Raw genomic sequence first — 21,002 nt, forward strand, 5'->3', positions numbered from 1 at the left:
CGGACTAATCTTTTCCTTGTATCCTGTTCTCTTCATTCTCCCTTGCTCCCGAAGGGATGAGACCAGTGGAGTATCTTAGATGGCTGCTCACAGACAAGCCTGGTCTTTTTTTTGTGAGTTTGAGTTTTGTTCTACATTTTTGTCCTGCTCTGTCTGGGACCTTCTATTATGATCCCCATCAGAACAGTCGGTGGTTGTAGCCAGGTACCATCTAGTTGTGCTGGACTCAGTCTGGTGCAGGCTGTGGTAGTTGTGGTCCATTAGTCCTTTGGACTAATCTTTCCCTTGTGTCCTTTGTTTGAGCCTGTAGGATTTGTTTCTTTGTTCTTGGTTCTGAAATGTCACCATGATATGGCTTGTCTTTTTCAACCATAGGCACTTTGTAGACTCCTTTATTCTGGAATTTACATTCTACAGCTTTGGATAACCTTTATTTTACTGCTGATTTTTACACATCCATTTTCTTACATTTCTCTTTTTGGAACTCCTATTATTCTGTTCTTAAACCTTTGGGGCTTGTTTTCTAACTTTACTTTCCTATATTTTTCTCTCTTTTTCTTTGGTCTATTCTTGGAAGATTTTCTCCATTTTTTAAACTTTGCAGTGACGTTTTCATTTCTCTTGGCATACTTTTAATTTCCAAGAATACATTTTTGTTCTCTGAATGTTCCTTTTCTGTTACAGTTTATTCTTGCTTCATGGATGCAGTATCACCTCTGATTTCTCTAATGATTGTCTTTTCTGACATTTTCTTTTCCCTACTTGTTTTTTGTTCTTTCCAAGTTGCTTTTTTTTCTGTTTGCTTTATCTTTCATGTTAGAGGCTTTACTCAGATGTCTGAAAACCCTTTGTTGTGTGCTTATATTTAAGAGTAGAGAAAAACCAAAAGTTGATTGGAAACTCTGAGCCTGTGGTTCAGACTTATTGATTATGGACTTCACTATGTGGTCATCCAGCTAAGCTCTTTTGTAGAGGAACCCACGTATTTTTTCTCTAGGGTTGTTCACATTCCCAAGGGAAAGCTCTTCTCATCATACGGTTGCTCTGGGGATTGAGATGGAGAAGAAGGCTGACAGTTCTGTCCCAACACTTAGTATGAAAACGTTAACATAATTCCCATGTGCATTATGTCCTCTCATCTGGAAACTCTTACCCTGCCGAGGGAATAAGCCCCTATTCTTTTACGAGGATGAAGAAGGCCAGTCACCTTGCTGTGGTGGATATCCGTATGTAAAAAAACCTCAACAACAACAAAAAGAAAAAAACTGGCAATATTAAGTGCTAGCAAGTATGCAGAGCAAATGGTGGAACTCTGGCTAAACATACACTTGTCATGGCATCCAGGAATCCCACTCCTAGGTATTTACCCAAGAGAAAGAAAACTTATGTTCACACAAAAACTTGTACGTGAATGTTTATAGCTGCTTTACTTACAATCATCAAAAAGTAGAAGCAACCCAAATATCTTTAATAGGTGAATGGTTAAAAAGGTGTGGTAGATCCATATAATAGAGTAGTATTCAACCATAAAAACGAACAAGCTTTTGATTTATACCAGAACATGGCTGAATCTGAAAGACATTATGCTAAGTGAAAGAAGCCAGTCTCAAAAGTTTATATACTGTATAATTCCATTTACATAATATTCTGGAAAGGAAAACAAAAAAGATGGAGACCAGATCAGTGGTTTCACTGTGATAACCCACAAGTCTCTTTAGATATACACATTTTTAAAAAAATACTTACGGTTGGAGTACAATTAGCAGTAACCATTATTTAGCTACCTGTTATATTATTTCCTTTTGTGCCCTTATATAGGACTAATTAGGTACTGTTTAGCTAACAGATATTTGAGTACTGGTATGTGGCCATAGTCACAACTCAATGACAACTCACAACTAACAAGTGGTTAGTTAGCATTGTACTGGATGCTTTAGTGTAGTTTGACCTAGGTAATATGTTGCAGGATTTCCTGGGTTGTACAAATGGTTAATGTGCTTGCCTGCTAATCAAAAGGTTGGTGGTTCAAGTACACCTGTAGCTGCCTTGGAAGAAAGTCTTGGTGATCTACTGCTAATAAATCAGCCATTGATAACCCTATGGAGCTCAAAGATACATCCAAATGCCCTGAGAGCCGAGCTACTGGGCTGAGGGCTGGGGACCATAGTCTCAGGGGACATCTAGCTCAATTGGCATAACATAGCCTGTAAAGAAAATGTTCTACATCCAACTGTGGTGAGGAGTGACTGGGGTCTTAAGAGCCTGCGAGTGGCCATCTAAGATACGTCTGCTGGTCCCATCCTGGCTGGAGCAAAGAAGAATGAAGAAGACCAAAGACACAAGGGAAAGATTAGTCCAAAGGACTAATGGACCACAACTACCATAACCTTCACCAGGCTGAGCCCAGAACAACTAGGTAGTGCTCGGTTGCCACCACAGACTGCTCTGGCAGGGATCACAATAAAGGGTCCTGGACAGAGCAAGAGAAAAATGTAGAACAAAATTCAAATTCACAAAAAAACAAAGAAACCAGGCTTGCTGGTCTTACAGAGACTTGAGAAATCTGTAAGTATGCCCCCTGGACACCTTTTGACTCAGTACTAAAGTCATTTCTGAGGTTTACCCTTCAGCCAAAATTAGACAGGCCTGTACGGCCAACAATATCACATGTGAGGGACATGCTGCATAGTTCGATCATATATATGGGACTAATGGGCACACCAGCCCCAAAGCAAAGACAAGAAGGCAGGAAGGGACAAAAAAAAAAGTAAACCCTATGGAGCACAATTCTACTCTGACACACATGGGGTCGACATGAGTCACAATCTACTCCATAGCAACTGGTGTGATTTGATTTTGTTTAGTATGTTGCAACCTTAAGCTTAAGTAAAACATGATAGTATGTAAGTGCTAGAGATATATTTTAATAAAACTTAAAAGATAAAAAATATAGTTCTAATTAAGATAATATGATGAAAAATGCATTTGATATTTTATTAACTTGCAAAACTAAGTCATCTTCTACCTGAATCAATTTTATTTTTTAGAAGTAATTTATCTTGTTGAAATAGAAAATATGAGTTTTAGAACTGTATCTAAGTTGCTTAGTTAAACCTTGATATTCATTCATAGCATTTTAGTTACTTTAGATATGTCTAAGATTAAACTAAAAAAAGAAAATTGAATTAAATTAAAAAATTTAAATTACCCAAATTCTACACAGCTGTTATTAACATCCTGGTAGACATCTTTTCACACTTCTTGCTCTGTGAATTTTTTGCATATAATTCTATTAAAAAATTCCATTGCCGTTGAGTCGATTCTGACTCATGGTGATCCAAGTGTTACAGAGTAGAACTGAGTTCCACAGGATTTCCTTGACTGTAATCTTTATGGACGCAAATCGCCAGGCCTTTCTTCCCGGGTGCCGCTGGGTGGCTTTGAACCACCAACCTTTCTGTTAGCAACTCGTGCAAACTGCACCACCTAGGGAACTTATGTTTCTATAAGTAGAGTTAATTCCTCCCTGTAACTTTTTTTTTTATTCAATAATACCATGAAAGTCCTCCAGTGTAAGTAGCTGTAGATCTATCTGCATGATCATATAAACTGGCTGCATGGTAAGGTTTTTTTCATAACTATTAGTCATTCTCCAAATGTTGGACATTTCAAATGTTTTTCTATTATAGAATACAACTTTTATAACTGTTCTTGCAAATTTCTGAGCTTTTCAGGATATTTACAGTACAATAAAGTTGATACTGCTTTTTATGTAATCTGTTGACATTGCTTTCAACTTATAATAACATAATTTCTATACTTGCTTTACCAACTCTATCTTATTTGAAATATTTAGCTCCACAGTAAAGTTATTTATTAAAGAGAAAACATTTGGGCAACTGTATTTTTTTTAAATATCGATTTTTTTGAAAGGAAACTATATTCAACAGTAAATCTATAGTATTTCTGAATAAGTTATACATGATGTTTTGGTACTGTGATATTTATTTGATACTGAAATATTTGAATGTGTGTGTTGTTTTTTTGTTTGTTTACTGTTGTAGTTTAAGTGAAAGTTTACATTTCAAGTTAGTCTCTTTTACAAAAATTTATATATACATTGTTATGTGACCCTAATTGCTCTCCCTATACCATGACAGCACACTCCTCCTTTCCACCCCTGATTTCCCATGTCCGTTCAACCAGCTCCTAACCCTCTCTGCCTTCTCATCTCACCTCTGGACAGAAGTTGCCCCTTTAGTCTCATGTATCTACCTGAGCTAAGAAGCACACTGTTCATGACTATCATTTTATGTCCCACAGTCCAGTTCACTCCTTGTCTGAAGAATTGGCCTCGGAAATTGTTTTAGTTCTAGACTGACAGAGAGTCCAGGGGCCATGCTTTTCAGGGTTCCTCCAGTCTCAGTCAGTCCATTAAGTCTGATCTTTTTACTAGAATTTGAGTTCTTCACCCCACCTTTCTCCTGCTCCATCAGGGACTCTCTGTTGTGTTCCCTGTCAGTGCGGTCATTGGTGGTAGCCAGGCACCATCTAGTTCTTCTAGTCTCAAGCTGATGAAGTCTATGGTTTATGTGGCCCTTTCTGTCTCTTAGGCTAATACTTTCCTTGTGTCTACGGTGTTCTTCAGCCTTCTTTACTCCAGGTGGTTGGGACCAATTGATGCATCTTAGATGGCCATGTGAAAGCTTTTAAGACCCCAGACACCACTCACCAAAGTAGGGTGCAGAACATTTTCTTAATAAACTTTGTTATGCCAGTTGACCTAGATGTCCCCTGAAAGCATGGTCCCTAGACCCCCGCCCCTGCTACTCTGTCCCTCAAAGTATTGATTGTATTCAGGAAACTTCTTAGCTTTGGTTTAGTCCAGTTGTGCTAACTTTCCCTGTAGTATGTGTTGTCCTTCCCTTCCCCTAAGATAATTGTTGTCTACTATCTAGTTAGTGAATAACCTCGCCTTCCCTCCCCACCCTCCTAACCATCAAAGAATGTTTTCTTCTGTGTTTAAGCCTTTTCTTAAGTTCTTATAATAGTGGTCTTATACAATATTTGCCCTTCTGTGACTGACTAAATTCACTCAGCATAATGCCCACCAGATTCCTCCATGTTATAAGATGTTTCATGGCTTCATTGTTGTTCTTTACTGTTGCATAGTATTCCATGATGTGAATATACCATAATTTTGTTTAGCCATTCTTCCGTTGATGGGCATCTAGGTTGTTTCCATCCTTTTCTATTGTGAACAGTGCTGCAGTGAACATGGGCGTGCATACATCTAGCCATGTGATGACTCTTATTTCTCTAGGATATGTTCCAAGGAGCGGGATTGCTGGATCGTATGGTACTTCCATTTCTAGCTTTTTAAGGAAACGCCAAATCAATTTCCAAAGTGGTTGTACCATTTTACATTCCCACCATCAGTGTATAAGTGTTCCAGTCTCTCCACAACCTCTCCAGCATTTATTATTTTCTGTTTTTTGGATTAATGACAGCCTTGTTGGGGTGAGATGATATCTCATTGTAGTTTTGATCTGCATTTCTCTAATGGCTAATGATTGTGAGCATTTCTTCATGTGTCTGTTAGCCGCCTGAGTATCTTCTTTGGTGAAGTGCCTGTTCATATCCTTTGCCCATTTTTTAATTGAGTTATTTGTCTTTTTGTTGTTGAGGTTTTGCAGTATCTTGTAGATTTTAGAGATTAGATGCTGATCAGATTTGTTGTAGCCAAATTTTTTTTTCCCAGTCTGTAGGTTGTCTTTTTACCCTTTTGGTGAAGTCTTTTGATAAGCATAAGTGTTTGATTTTTAGGGGCTCCGAGTTATCTAGTCTCTCTTCTGGTGCTTGTGCATTCTTGCTTATGGTTCGTATTGTGTTTCGGTCATGTATTAGGGCTCCTAGCGTTGTCCCTATTTTTTCTTCCATGTTCTGTATCATTTCTGATTTTATATTTAGTTCTTTGATCCATTTTGAGTTAGTTTTTGTGCATGGTGTGAGGTATGGGTCTTGTTTCAGTTTTTTGCAGATGGATATCCAGTTATGCCAGCACCGTTTGTTAAAGAGACTGTCTTTTTCCCCAATTAATGGACTTAGGGCCTTTGTCAAATATCGGCTGCTCATAGGTGGATGAGTTTATGTCTGGATTCTCAGTTCTGTTTCATTGGTCTACGTATCTGTTGTTATACCAGTACCAGGCTGTTTTGACTACCATGGCAGTATAATATGTTCTAAAATCAGGTAGTGTGAGGCCTCCCACTTTGTTCTTCCTCTTGAGTAATGCTTTACTTATCCAAGTCTGCTGTTTTTTGTTTTTTTTAATAGATTATCTTTCTCAAGGAATAGATCTTTCTGGAATAGAAGTAATAGAAAATGATCTACTTTTTATTGGAAGAGCTCGACTTGAGGTGGAAAATCAAGCTAAGCGCCTACTGGAGCAGGGTGTGGAGACTCAGGTAATAATAATATAGCTTTTTTTAATGTGAAAAAATATGGCATACTACAGATGAATATTTATTTGACTTTTAGTTCAGAAAGTAATATATGTCCCCGTTTTACTGCTGATAAACTACCTACTTCTACAATTTGAATTGGAGAGTAAGGTATAAAAATATAAAGAAAATTATACCAGAAATATATTTAATCCTACTAAAAGTAGATACTAAGATTTCTAATGTATAATGTATGTAATATGAAATATAGTTTATATAATGTGTATATGTAGATAAATAGATAGTTAATTCCTGTTGAGCATTCTTGCTTTGTCCAAGACTCTGGTACTCATTTAAGCCTCTCAACAACCCGTTAAAGTTGGTGCTATTGTTATTTCCTTTTTTCAGATGAGGAAACAGGGAGGTTAAATAATTTGTCCAAGATTACTCAGCTAGTAAATGATATAGTTAGATCCAAACCTTAAGCGTACTAATTCCAGAGCTTTACACCTGTAATCACTATGCCATAATTAAAAAATTTGACTCCTGTTTCTCCTAAGGTATCAATTTCCTGATGCTTATTTTACTTAATTAGAAGAAACCCAAAGGTATTGATATATTAGAATCAACAAATTAGGGTTAAATCTTTGTTCTTTTACATTTGTAATGCACTCAGATATTTTCTTCATTTGTATTAGACCAAATACAATTATTAATATTCAGCTTTTTAAATATCACCTAAACCAAGAATTTCATTTTGTACATTTGTATTGGATGAAAATAATGTTATTAATAGTTCTTTAAGCATTCTAAAAATCAGGAAGATACTTCTTTGATTTTTGATTCTTAATGCTTGTAATTTAAAAAATATAACTAAACATCAGTTACTTTTTAAAATAAACTTTTTAAATTGAAGTATTACATACTACTGAAACGTGAAAAAATCATGAATGTACATATAGCATGAAATATAACAATGTGTACACATTTGTGAACTCGAAACCCATGTCATGAAATAGTATGTCACCAGCATTCCTGGAATGTCTTTACTCTCACAGTCACTGCCAGTCTTCCCCAGAGATGACCATCGTCTTGACTTCTAGCACAAGAGATTAATTTAGCCTGTTTTGTCATTTATGTTTTAACTCTAGGTCTCCTTAGGAGGATAAAACTTTTAAGCTATTAAAGAATTAGGTACTTCACTACATCAAATAAGAAAAGATACCTTCTTAAGATCTTAAAAAGAGAACTCTATTAATTAATTTTTCTGCTCTGAATTAAGGAAGGAAGAGCAGTTGCCTTGTTCAGAAATGACCTTTCGGTTCAACTCTCCAGCTTTCCATCTGCATATGCAGATTATACCTTCTTTGGGGTTTTATTTATTTATTTATTTCTATGTATTCAATACTTAATATTTTAATATGGTAGTCAAACCAAGGTGTTCTAGAAAGGAAACAATAATGTAGCACTAAAACATTATTTATAGTAGGGATGGGTGATTTTAACATGCCACATGGGAATGGTTACTTTAAAAGATTAATTTTTTTTTTGTATTCTTGTATATTTTGAGTAAGAAAGTGTTTTCTAGGATAGTTCCTCCTAAGTAAGCTTATATTTTACATATTTTGCTATTTTTGTGTACATTTTAATAATTGCCACTTTAGATTTTGCTTTACACTTTTAAAATTCATATTAAAAATTAAAGGCGAATTGACAAAATTTTAGGAAATTAATATTCTTTAAGTACTGATAATTTTATTATCAATATAATCTAATGATTGCTAAAGTAGATGACCATGGTTGTTTAGCCAATGACCTGTTTCTGAACAAGTTAGGTTAAGTTAGAAAGATAAAGAAGAAAAAATGTAAATGTAATGTGTGTCTAAATGGGTAGATGTGGGATGATCTGTGTGGATCTTAGAAAACAGGAGCTAGAGAGCTATAATTTTTTAATATAAATTTATATAAATTTGCATGGTTCAGAGGAGGGTAGATCTTCCTCAGTGGATGGAAATACTGTCTGTTTGTAAGGCTGTAAGGCTAAGGGTCATATTATCCTAGTTTGTTGACATTAGCCATTAAGATTATCTAGTTCATTTTTCTTGTTTAGATTCTATATGTATAAAGTTATATTCTGAATATAATTTAGATTCCTACATATCTTTGCCTAAAGGGAGACAATGTACTGATCTGCCAGTATTAACATCCTGGTTCAATTGAGTTTGTACTATTTTTCTCATCCTAAATTGATATTTGTGTTTATAACATCATTTATTTCTGGATTTGGTCATGTATGTCTGCCTCCCTCATACCTGGAGCTTGTGGGATATTTCAGAAAGTCAGGTTTCTACCTTTGCTAAAATGATGATATCACTGAGATGATACTTTCTGGAAAGCAGGGTATTCTAATAAAAAGACCCTGTGTTTGGGAGCTAGACAGCTCTGTTAGTCTCTTCTTGGACAACAAGCCGGAGGTGACATTCAGTTGTGTCAGCAGGCAGTTTAGGAGTTAAGAATGAAACTAACCTTTATTGAATGTCTGTTTTTGCCAGGCTTTGTGTTAGTCACTTTACATTTGTTATCTTTAATTTCTGTAATGAATCTGTGAGAAAGATATAATTATCCACTTTTTATAGTTAAGGAAACAAAGGCCTGGAAAGGTTAGGAAATCAGCTGAAGATTGCACAGCTAGGAAGTGGTAGAATCATGGTCTGAAGCTCCTGCTTTCCCCATTCTTTAATAAGACTAAGCAGTTAATTCTAATTGTGTTTTAAAAATTACATTTAAAATTATTTGACAATTTGTGAAACAACTTATGTAGGAAAAGGAATTCTTATAGCATAAAAATTTCTTTAGGAAGTTTCCATCTAATGACTAGTCTAAACTATTCCCTCAATATTCCTCAGAATTTTAATGTTTTTTGTTTAACTTTTTTTTATTCTCTGAAATGACTATTTTACACTTTCTCCACTTTACATCAACCTTCCCCTCTTGCCATACACCTCATTTTACTCTGAGCAGATGCCATTAATTTCTACTTCACAGAAGACCTCTCATATCACCCATGTTTTAGATCCCTCCCTTTTTAAAATTTTCTTATGAGTCTTGTTGACTTTTCTATCTCTCATTTATATCTTCATCTTCTCCCTTTTTACTTGTTCTTCATTAGCATTTAAACATGTACATTTTATGCCACTCTCTGTTTAGTCACAAAGCTTTCTTTTAGTTTTTCACGTACGTTATTTTCCTTCCTCGCTTAGGACCTTTCTTCATGCTCTTTTTATGTCTGAAATACTCTTCATAGACCAGAAAAAACCAAGCCTGCGTCAATTTCGACTCATAGCAACCCCATAGGACAGAGTAGGAATGCCCCACAGGGTTTGCAAGGCTTTAAATTTTTACGGAAGCAGACTGCCACATCTTTCTCATGAAGTGGCTGGTGGGTTTGAACTGTCCTCTGTTTGGTTAGCAATCAAGTGCTTTAACCACTGAGCCACCAGGGATCCTTAACTACTCTTCATACTTTCCATTAAAACAGATGCTATAGCTTATCACATTTTATTCTTAAATTAGATTTTCCCATTTGTCAAGAATCACTGAAATAGTTATTCTTAATATTTATTATAAGTATGTTGTTAGGCGCCGTGGAGTTGGTTCTGACTCATAGTGACCCTGTGTACAACAGAACAAAATATTGTCTGGTCCTGCCCCATCCTCATAATTGTTGTTATGCATAAGCTCATTGTTGCAGCCACTGTGTCAATCTATGTTGTTGAAGGTCTTCCTCTTTTTTGCGACCCTCTACTTTACCAAGCATGATGTCCTTTTCCAGGGACTGTAAGTATAGACTAAAAGAAATATTTTAACTTGGAGATACCATTGCATTCATGAAATATTACACACATAGTTTACAGGTTCATAGCCTAAATAGAGATGTTTAATATTAATAAACAAGAAACTTAAAAAAAATTACATGTCATCATTTGCATTTAATAATTAATTTGACATTTATATTAGTTTCTCAAAACTGTTGATAATTCTCTTTTGTTGAATAGGTAGTTGATGGCTGTCATTTTCAATAACTGTTAATTTTAAAACTTAAAATAGTACAAGGGTCTTTAGTGATATCTTTGCCAACTGTAGAATCAGTGGTATTTAAGCATATCAGAAATTCTCCATCTTTATTTTCTTCAGTAATTTTAGATGATTTGACTGTTGGCTGATAAATTGAGATCTTTTTTTAAAAAAATGAAATTGTTATCACCTACTTGAATCTACCTTAAAGAAAGAAATGAACACCATTTCCACTACTTTGTTGTATCCAGGTGTTACGTGGTGGGGGAGGGGGGAGAAAAAAATAAAGTCACCCAACTGCAACTTTTGCAGATATGTTGTCACTTCAGTTGCATGACCATTCCTATTGTCTGAAATAACTATTTATTAAAAGAAAGTGCTAAAAGAAATTTTTTTTAGCATTCTTTTTCCAAACCAAATTTTTTTAGTAAATGCAGATAACTTCTCTTTGGTCTAGTATTGTTGTATTCATTTGTAGGTTTTAAATAGCTTTGTAGTATTACAAAGTCTCTACCACAGCATTACAAAATCTGTTTTCAAAGTCATAAACTAAATGACTACTTAGATACAGAGGAATGCTGACCTCACAAAAGTCCTAGTGCTGGTATGTGGAAAGATCCATAGTAAGATCCCTACTACTTTCTTTACAAGAAGTTTGGAAGAATGTGATGATCTAGAGTGCACCTCCTGGTGAAGCATATCATGTCACCACATTAGAAAAAACATCCTTCCACTTTGTAGGCAGTCTTCGTCACAAGCATGGGCTGGGTGTGTATATGTGAAGTAGCCAACTACCTGCAGCTCTCCTCTGCCTCCATTGCTATGTGTGTGTGTATGTGTGTGTTCTACTGACCCTCCAAGTCTTTCACTGGTAGAAACCAGAAAAAGAAAGAAAAGACTTTATTATCTTCTCAGGATTGCAACAGACTCCATTACCTAAGGCTCTAACTAGGTTTCAAAAATAGGTGATAGAGATTTTGATCTGGACTAGCTCCTGCATCACCATAGATACCAGGCGCCCACAGTCAAATGGTGACATTTTAATTAGGAAGATGGCTTTAACTTGTGAATTATAAGCTTTCCCAGTAAACAAGTGTGGGACTTTCTGGGGGTTCCAGGATAGAGGAAGATGTGTACTTCCTTATCTTTAGAGGTCATCAGGAAAGAGGGTCTGTGAGTTCACTTCTTTCAGAGTTCTGTACCTGGCTATCACCTCCTCTGTGGTAGTTGTTGAAGTGCTAGTAACTAAATATCCATAAACTCACTTTTCTCCAAGGCAGAAAACTTTGACCAAGCCCAGGATCCCAGGATTCCGGCGTTTATGGGCTATCAGCCAAAAAGTACCATGATAGCATGATCTAGATAGGGTTTCTCTAATATGACAATTTAGAATTGGAGTTCAATAAGCAAATGTCTACATAGCATACAGGAAATGATTATGATATTATGAACCTCTTTACTTTCAAAATTAAAAATTCTAAATAAAATCCCATAAAAGATTTTTAAAAAATTCTGATTTGTGTCTAATATAACAAGGGTACCAGTGAAAATGCACTGCGTGCAAAGGAATCTGTGGAAGTTAAGCGTTTTTTAAGGTTCAGAAAGAAGTTCCTGGCAAAGCTGAGCACTATATAGTTAAGTACAGTAGTTCAACAAACAGCACTTTTTTTGTGATCTCTTTCTTCACTTACTGACCCAATAAACACCAATAGTAGACTGTAGCCATCTATGTCAGTTAATTTGTCAACCTGAATATCTGCTTTAAGAAGCCTAGCTTTCCTATCTTTTTAACTGCTAAATGTTTCCCTGGTTCACCTCATGAATCTTTGAGCAGATTTCATCATTTGGATTTATAGAAACTCCTTTTGTATATTTGATCCCAGTATTATTTTACATAAGATTTCAATAATTTTTCAGCTCTCATACAAAGCATTTTTCTTGGCACACAATAAACAACTTTAAAGGATAATAATAGTGCTTTTCAAGTAAACAGACCTGTTCGTATTTCCTTTATTTTAACTAGCCTCTGTTTGCTAATTTTCCTTTTCCCCCAAATATTTGTTTGCTCCCATCATTGTTAGTTTCCTTAGAGTTAGGAGAGACCTGGCCTAGGTACGGAGCCCTGGTGACACAGTGGTTAAGAGCTCGGCTGCTAACCAAAAGATCAACAGTTTGAATCCACCAGCTGCTTCTTGGAAATCCTATGGGGCAGTTCTACTCTGTCCTATAGGGTCACTATGAGTCAGAATCAGCTTGAGGGCAATGGGTTTTTGGTTTGGCCTAGGTACATCATTCAGTCAGATAAGCTTTATAACTTGTATAAATAGTAACTTTAGAAGGTACTATTCCACAGTTCCTCTTTAAAGATAATACATTGCTGTATGTTGTTATTAATAACAGTAATATTATTAATTTATACTAGCATAGTGTTCTATAATTTAAAAAGATACTTTTAACTAGTTACCTAAATTTTTTCCCTAAAACATATTTAGTTTTTCCTTAGTATTTTATCCTTAAATTTGAATAGAAACAAATTTAAACTCCTAACACTCTAAATCAAGATTTGGCAAACCATATCTTATGGCCTGTTTTTTTTTACTGTACAGGTGCTAAAAATTGTTTTTATGGTTTTAAATGGTTGAAAAAAAGAAGAAGAATATGCAATAGATAGAGATCATATGTGGCAAACAAAGCCTAAAATATTTACTATCTGGCCATTTAAAGAAAAAGTATGCCAATCCCTGCTCTAAATAATTGCATTTTTTTCATGGTGGTTAATTTAAACTTTTCCTTTCTTTCTCCCTCCCTCCCTTTGTTCCTTCCTTCTTTAAGCATACCACCCTTTCCTCTTTTGCAATATTTCAATTACCACATGGTATTTCTCTTATGTTTTTGTTTTATGCCAATTAAAATATTACTGACTGGTATTTCTATATTATACAGTCATCTTATTTTCTTATTCTTTGACATATTCTCTTGTCATGAACAACCCACAATAACATTGACTTCTTATTTTATTATTTTATTGCCATCTTCTAGTATAGATTTACGTCTAATTAACTGTGTTTTCAGCGTTAGGTCTCTTTTGGCATTATTGTGGTCCAGAGTTTTCCAGTTCACTGAATGGCATTTCATTTCATTCTGCTCTGTGAATAATTTCTTCAATAACGGACTAAATTTTTATTGTATTCATATCCTACCCTTTGGTTAAAATTCGGTTGTCACTCTTCAATCTATATGTGTTTTCTGTTTCTCAGAAATTCACTGTGTTTATATTTGGATGACTCTTTTTATGATTTTGCTTAATTCAATCTTATGTTAGATTTTTATTAAAGTAATGAAAACGGAAAAGTTTCCAACTGGAGGCACTCATGTCAGACCAAGTGTGATAGGGCCAACATGCATTCTCAGGAAACAAAAGGTCAGGTTGTAAACCATTTAGGAAGTGTGTCAAGATGTAAACAATTGTTCTGGGGTGGGGGTGGGGGGATGTGTTCATAACTAACCTAACAGATCAGGATGTAAACCATTTGGGAAGAATGTGTAAACAATTTGCTCCCTGAACTGACTACAGTCATGAATCCCAAAAAAACAAAATAAAATAACCAAACCTGTTGCCTTCGAGTCTCGTAGCGACCCTGTAGGACAGAGTAGAACTGCCCCATATGGTTTCCAAGGAGTGGCTGGTGAATTCAAACTACCGACCTTTTGGTTAGCACCCAAGCTGTTAACCACTGTGCAGCCTGGGCTCCTGGATTATGAATAGTTGACTACAATTCCACAATCAAGTGTAACCCAAACTGTTAGCATCTCACGCCTAAGTGGTAACTCACTCCTCCCTAACCAAGTGATGGACTTTTACATTTCAAAGGACTTCAAGCTGAAGCTGATCTTATTTACAATCAATCATTAAACCCCTACTTTTGCTTTGTTCCCTATGTTCTCTCCACTTGAACTGTGGAGTACTTTGTATTTTTACCTAGTGCTGCCCAGCTATAGCTGTTATTATTTCTCAATAAAACTCCTTTTCTTTCACTCCTAACAGAGTACAAGATTTTCTGTGTTGATAATAGTGAATGCTGAAATTTTTATTTTGTAACTCAGAAAAAAATTAGAACCCAGTCAACCACTTTGAGTAATTATAGATTAATTTGCATTTGCTGTCGATTTATATAGTTGGAGTCATATTGCATGTTCTTTCTTCCATCTGGCTTTATTCATTCAATATAATTTTCCCGAGATTCACCCATGTTGTTGTGTGCCTTGGCAGTTTGTTCCTTTTTATTTCTGATTAATATTACATTTTGTGGATATACGACATTTTGTTTATTCCTTCACCTATTAATATGTAATTAATAGGTGTTGTTTCTAGTTTAGGGCTATTGTAGATAAACCTGGTATGACTATTCATGTACAAATATTTGTGTCAGTATATGTTTTCATGTCTCTTGGATAAATACCTAAGGCAAAAATGGTTGGGTCTTTGTAAAGAACTGTGTGTTTACTGTTAAAAGAAATCGCTGGTTTTCCAAATGGTTCTATCATTTTACATTCTCATATTTAGTAGATTCAAATTCTGCTTCCTCCGGATCCAAGCCAGCATTTCATGTTTGCAGTCTTTTTTGTTTTAGCCATTTTAATGGGTATGTGGTAGATTCTCATTGTGATTTTAATTTGCATTTTCCTAATAACTGCCGACATGACCAAATTTTCAAATGCTTAATAGTGAAGGGTCTTTGCCCAACTTTTTAAAAGGTTTATTGCCTTCTCAATATTCTTTATATATTCTGGATACAAGTTTTGTTTTGGTCGTGTGTGTAGGGGTGTGGGGGTGTGTGTCTGTAAATATATACATAATATTTTCTCCCATTCTATAGCTTGCTTTTTTTCTTTTGGCATCTTTATTGAGGTGTAATTTAAATACCACTACATTCATCCATTTTAAGTATATAGTTTGATGAGTTTTAGTAAATTTATACAGTTGTGCAACCATCTTACAATCCAGTTTTAGAATATGTCTATCACTACAGAGTCCCTAGTGCCTGTTAACAGTCAGCCCCTGCTCCCCTCCCTAAACCCTGGCAATCACTAATCTGCTTTCTGATTCTATAGATTTGCCTTTTCTAAAAACTTCATATAAATGGAGTTCTATGACAGGTAATCTTATGTATCTGGCTTCTTTCACTTAACATAATGTTTTATTTAGGTTCATCCATGTTGTCGCATATATCAGTAGTCTGTTTCTTTTTATTGCCAAGTAATATTCCATTTTATGGGTATATATATATATATGTATATACATACACACACACACGCGCGCACATACACACACATACAGATATACATAGCATAATGTCCATTCAGGCATTGTCTGACTGCATATATGTCCATGGTCCCATAACATTACAATAAAGTTTAGAAATCCCCATCAGAGAATGGGACATAGCGGGCTTACTTTGCTAAATACTGTAGATCTTATCTGTGTCTCACTAGCTCTCTGGTCCTGTGTTAGTCGTGGCCCTGGGGCGGCAGAGGGAGGGGGTCCCTACACTCATCTGTGGCTGCCTGTCCCACCAGGCTCGCCTCAGATAGGGACCTTGCAGACACCACTGAAACTACCGAGAAGGATGCCCTGCAAGGCCACTGCCCCACTTGGCCAGGGCACCCTGCACATCACGCTGGGGCCCAAGACCACAACTCCTCCCATGAGGGAGGCCACCAAGTGGACCAGGCTGTGGCTGTGGTGGGAGGAGGAGCAGGAAAGGCTGCTGGGGGAGGAGGCGGATTTGGAGGAGGGGTAAGCAGGGTTGGAAGAATTTAAAGCCCCTACAGGAGGTGGGGAAGGCAGGCAGGGAGGAGGCAAGGGAAGAGAGCCGGTGGCATGTCTGGAGGTGGCTGGCTGGACGGTGAGTGCATGCCACGGGTGGGGGAGGGGCTGGCGTGGCTCTTGAGACTAGGTGGCCACCACCGCCAGCAGCAGAGCCAAAGTTTTCACGCAGTTGCTCAGTGCAGGGATGGCGGTGCAGTCTCGGACCCACCTGGTGACCGTCTTGCACGCCTTTGTCCTGTATGTAATATGGTGTTAGCACAGTGTCCAAATCACATAATGTTGTATCTCACAGAACGTATCATGGACATTAAGTGATGCATACCTGTACTCATTTTGTTTTTCCATTGATAAGTTGATAAGCTTTTGCATTGATTCCAGTTTTTGTCTATTAAGAATAATGCTGCCTTTTCCCTTAACATTACTTTTGTGAAAGCAAGTTTTAAAATTTTAATTAAGTCCAGTTTATCAACATTTTCTTTTTGTATTTTATGTAATGAATTTTTGCATACCCTAAATTTCCACACATTATTTTTTCCTATGTTTTCTTTTGGAAGTTTTATAATTTTATCTTTTTAGTTTAATTTTTATGTGCCATGTGAGGCTCACTTTTTTCCATAAACATATTCAGTTGTTTTAGCACCTTTTGTGGAAAAAGATTACCCTTTCCCCATTAAATTGCTTTAGTGTAAATTTGTGGTAACTTTGATACCTTTTTTTATTTAATTCCCTGTCAATCTTAACATTCGTTGAAGATTTTTACCCGAATCCTTTTTTTGTTTTTGATAAGGGACTGCTAAGGGTGATTTTCTATTTTTGTTATTTCTCTATGTTTATTAGCTGTTATTCTTTTGTAAAGAAAAATTGCAATTCCTTTTGAAAATGATGAATAAATATTTAAAATTTTTACTTTCATTACCAATTTACAGAGTAATAAGTTGATATAACAGTTACGGCCAATGGTAGCAAATGAGGCATCATTTCGCTTTCTTTTATTTTTCCTTTCTTTTTAAAATGTATTCTTACGGTTCATGTACTTTTCTATATTCATTGGGTTTTGATCATCTTGATCTTGAATAAGAATACCTAGTGCAGTAACAAAAAACTAGACTAGCAGTGGCTTAAACAAATATAGATTTGTCTGGAGGTAATTGGTGCTATTATTATTTCAGCTATTCAACAAGAATTCAGGTCTGTCTTTCCATTCTGTCATTCTTAATGTCCTCTTACTTGTCACACCATGGTCACAAGATAGCTGCCACACCTCTAGACATTATGTCCATGTTTAAGACATGAAGACGGGGCAGTGCCAACTGCTAGTCAAAAGGCAGTGTTGAAAAACCTTTTCCCAAAAGTGCCCCAGCAGACCTCTCCTTATGTTTCTTTAAGCAGGTCTGAGTCACATGGCATCTTACCTGTCAGGAGAGCTGTGGAAGCAAGCCAAGAGGAATAGGATCATCAGCATTGGCTTAGATTACTTGTGGGTGGTCACCTGAGGCTGTGCACATCGCCATATCTGGAGAAAATTAAGTTTTTACTAGCAAGGAAGAAGGAAGGAAGGAATTTTGAGGGAATAGTACAGAATGAGAGAACTATATTGCGTTAGTTTATTACTTTAGAAAAAAATTCAACAATATTTATACATTTCACCTAAAAATTATATTAAAACTTTATGATTTGGGGGCTTGCCATATTACTGTGCCATGATTACTTTCATTTTTCTATAAAATGCATTTTATTATTGAACACATTTTGTACGTTCTTGAAATATCTATTATCTAACACAATGAGAATATGTTATCTAAGTATGAATATCATTTAAAAACTTTTATTTAATCCCAAACTATGGATTCATATAGATTATGCTCTTCAGACTTATTTTATAAAGAAATTTGGAACATAAAATAACCTTTTTCCTCCATATTATTCATCCCTATACTCTTCTTCCTTAATTTCTTAGGCTTGCTGTGTCTATCACTTCTCTATCTGCAGAATCTTCCTCTTTCAATCTATGTTCACTTTACTTTCATTCTTTCCTCACTATCTCTTTTCTTTCTCCTTTTCCCTTGCCTTTCTATAGCTCCTCTCCCTTTATTCTGCCTCTCTTCAATATAAGGGCTACGAAAAAGTTGATTGCTGGTTGATAAGATTATATTGTGCTATTAAATGTCCTTTTTAGTCTCTTAATTACATTTGGATTATGTGCTGTTGACTGTTGATTGTTAACAGGTTCTGAAGTAATCATATTAGATTAGCTGAGACATACATATCAAGCATTAATGGGCTGCATGTTACTGAGTCAGAAAAGCTACTGGTAAGCTATGAATCACAACCAAGGTAGCTAATATAATTCTTGCTTTTAAATTGCATGATTTAATATAATTCTCTCTTTCTCTAGTGTTTGTAGTCTCCCATGGAGCTTCATTAAGTTTTCAACATTCTAGGCATGTGGTAGGTGGGTATCATGTTAAGGCATATGTACACAGATATTATGAACTGCCTTAAATATTTTGACGTAATATATAGCTGTTGGGTGTAGGGTGTTGTGAATTTATTTACACTAATTTTCATACATAAAAGATTAGGATTCTGTAATCCCTTAATTATTGTGCATGATTAAGGTGCTATGCTTTTTATTGTTTTAAATTTACCATAAAATCATCTAAATTTTATTAAATACATATTCCATCTAGGAAGTAGTTTAAAGAATTATAATTGATTCTTGTTATTCATAATAGTTAGGTTCTATAAAGTTGCCATGAGCACTGAATTAGCAAATACTAAACCATTATTACTAAGGGAAATACAGGTTTAGGTTCCCATGAGCCTCTGGTCACAACATTTTTGTCAACTGGTAATACATAACCATGTTTTCTGTGTATTTCTTTTTAAAGACACCGTACTTAATATATATTGTCAATTCATTAACATTGAACTCACGGCCAACATCACTATATGCATTCCTGAGTAAAGCTTATCTAACACATGTATTTTCTCTGTAAGGCACGTCACGGTCTACTTGTGCTTAGGAACACTAGACAATACTTCAGCACTACAGTTGGGAGCCATTTTAAACAACAAAATCATTAATAAAAAGCACAAAAATGTGAAAAACGTGGCATTAAATAGACCACAAAAAGAACATTTGTTTATAGTAGGAGAGCTGGAACAAGAAGACAGAGCATCGCTTTGTTTGAACTCAGTTGGGAATGTGCATGTTGCGTGCCTCAAGTTTTTCATGATTCTGCGCATGTTCATGAATAAATGCAAAAATTCCCTGAGCTTTGACTTTGGGATTACAAGTAAATTCTAGCAAGTAGGCAGATTCACAAATCTGGAATCTGTGACTAATGAGGATAGACTGTATCTGCTTTGTGCTAAAGATTCTTAGATTTATATCTTCTATGCTACAAAAAAGTAACAAAGCTTTGTAGTCTTTTTTTAGCAGTAAGGATTGTCTATGTAGTGACAAACAGCTGCTATTTGAATTTTTGACTGATACTTTTACCTGAACCTGACTTTGCATGTTTCAAACCATAGCCCCTATGACATTGAGAAAGCCACTTAATCTCTCTGAGCCTCTATTTCCTTATCTGCAAAATGAGCTGGGAACATGTTGATCATTTATCTCTGTCTCCCTCTTTTTCACTCTCCCTTTCTTCCTGTCTTTCTCTCTCTCTCTTCTTATCCCTGCTGTCTTTTTAATGTGATTTCTGGGGTTCCTTAATTTTTGTTTGTTTTAATTGAGTGTTAAATGGTTTTTACTATTTAATAAAATAGGAAATATTTTAGGTTTAGGTTCCTGTGAGCCTCTGGTCACAACATTTTTGTCAACTGATAATACATAACCATGTTTTCTGGAAATATTGTAGTCCTGAAACTTCCTCACTTATAATTAACTTCTTGGGAAGTAAAATTTCCTGATCTCTTCTCACCATTCCAGTTAAAATGAGTTGGAATCAATTAAGTCTTTATCACAGGACATAAAGCTTTGTGAACTGAGTCACTTTGGAATGGTGCATTTAGTATAATAGCAGAATAACACTAGCAAAGTTTACATTCTGTGTTTGTCCTTATCTTCCCTTCAGCTCATTGCTCTTCTCTTACATATGAAACACTAAAGAAAACTTTTAAAGAATTGTTTTACTTGGAGAAAAATGTGATTATTAGTTTTCATGATGCAATGATTATTTTGATCCTTTTTAGGTTTTTAATATGTAAGACTGTTATCAACAGTGGCATCTTAGACTTGTCCTTTTTATGTGCATTTATGTTGTTTTTGTATTTTGTCTCCAGTTAAATTCTGTCACTCTTCCCATTTCTAATTTCAATTATATAAAGCTTTAAAAATTCTTCAAACTTTTGATTTAAGCTTGCTTTATGCTCACAAAAGTTATCTCATATTAGCCTATGGCTTAGTAATACTGGAATTATAGCTTGACATTTCATGGAACAGTCTTTACAGCAATCTTGCTGTATCCCTATTCCATTAACTCTGTGCCAGCTGTTGCTTTGATTACAGTGTTCCTGTTTTGGCAAGCGTTTTAGGGTTCTTAAACAACTATACTTCTTTTCTTTCCATCCCTGACTATATTCTTGTGGGGTTTTATTTTCCTTCCATGTATGCTACAAAGATGTTGAGAAAGATTAGAAAAAAC

The 21,002-nt window shown here is 35.6% G+C and overlaps 1 protein-coding gene across 2 annotated transcripts in view; it reads left to right on the plus strand.

Moving 5' to 3' along the window:
* The window catches only part of COG5 (component of oligomeric golgi complex 5), a 304,101-nt gene that overhangs the window by 134,804 nt on the left and 148,295 nt on the right, over window positions 1-21,002 (plus strand). For both annotated transcript variants that reach the window (XM_012557354.2, XM_012557355.2), the window contains exon 7: window positions 6,337-6,467. In XM_012557354.2, the coding sequence (XP_012412808.1) occupies window positions 6,337-6,467 (131 nt within the window). The remainder of the gene's footprint in view (window positions 1-6,336; window positions 6,468-21,002) is intronic.

This window comes from Trichechus manatus, unplaced genomic scaffold (genome assembly GCF_000243295.1).
Source record: "Trichechus manatus latirostris isolate Lorelei unplaced genomic scaffold, TriManLat1.0 scaffold00096, whole genome shotgun sequence".
Lineage (NCBI taxonomy): Eukaryota > Metazoa > Chordata > Mammalia > Sirenia > Trichechidae > Trichechus > Trichechus manatus.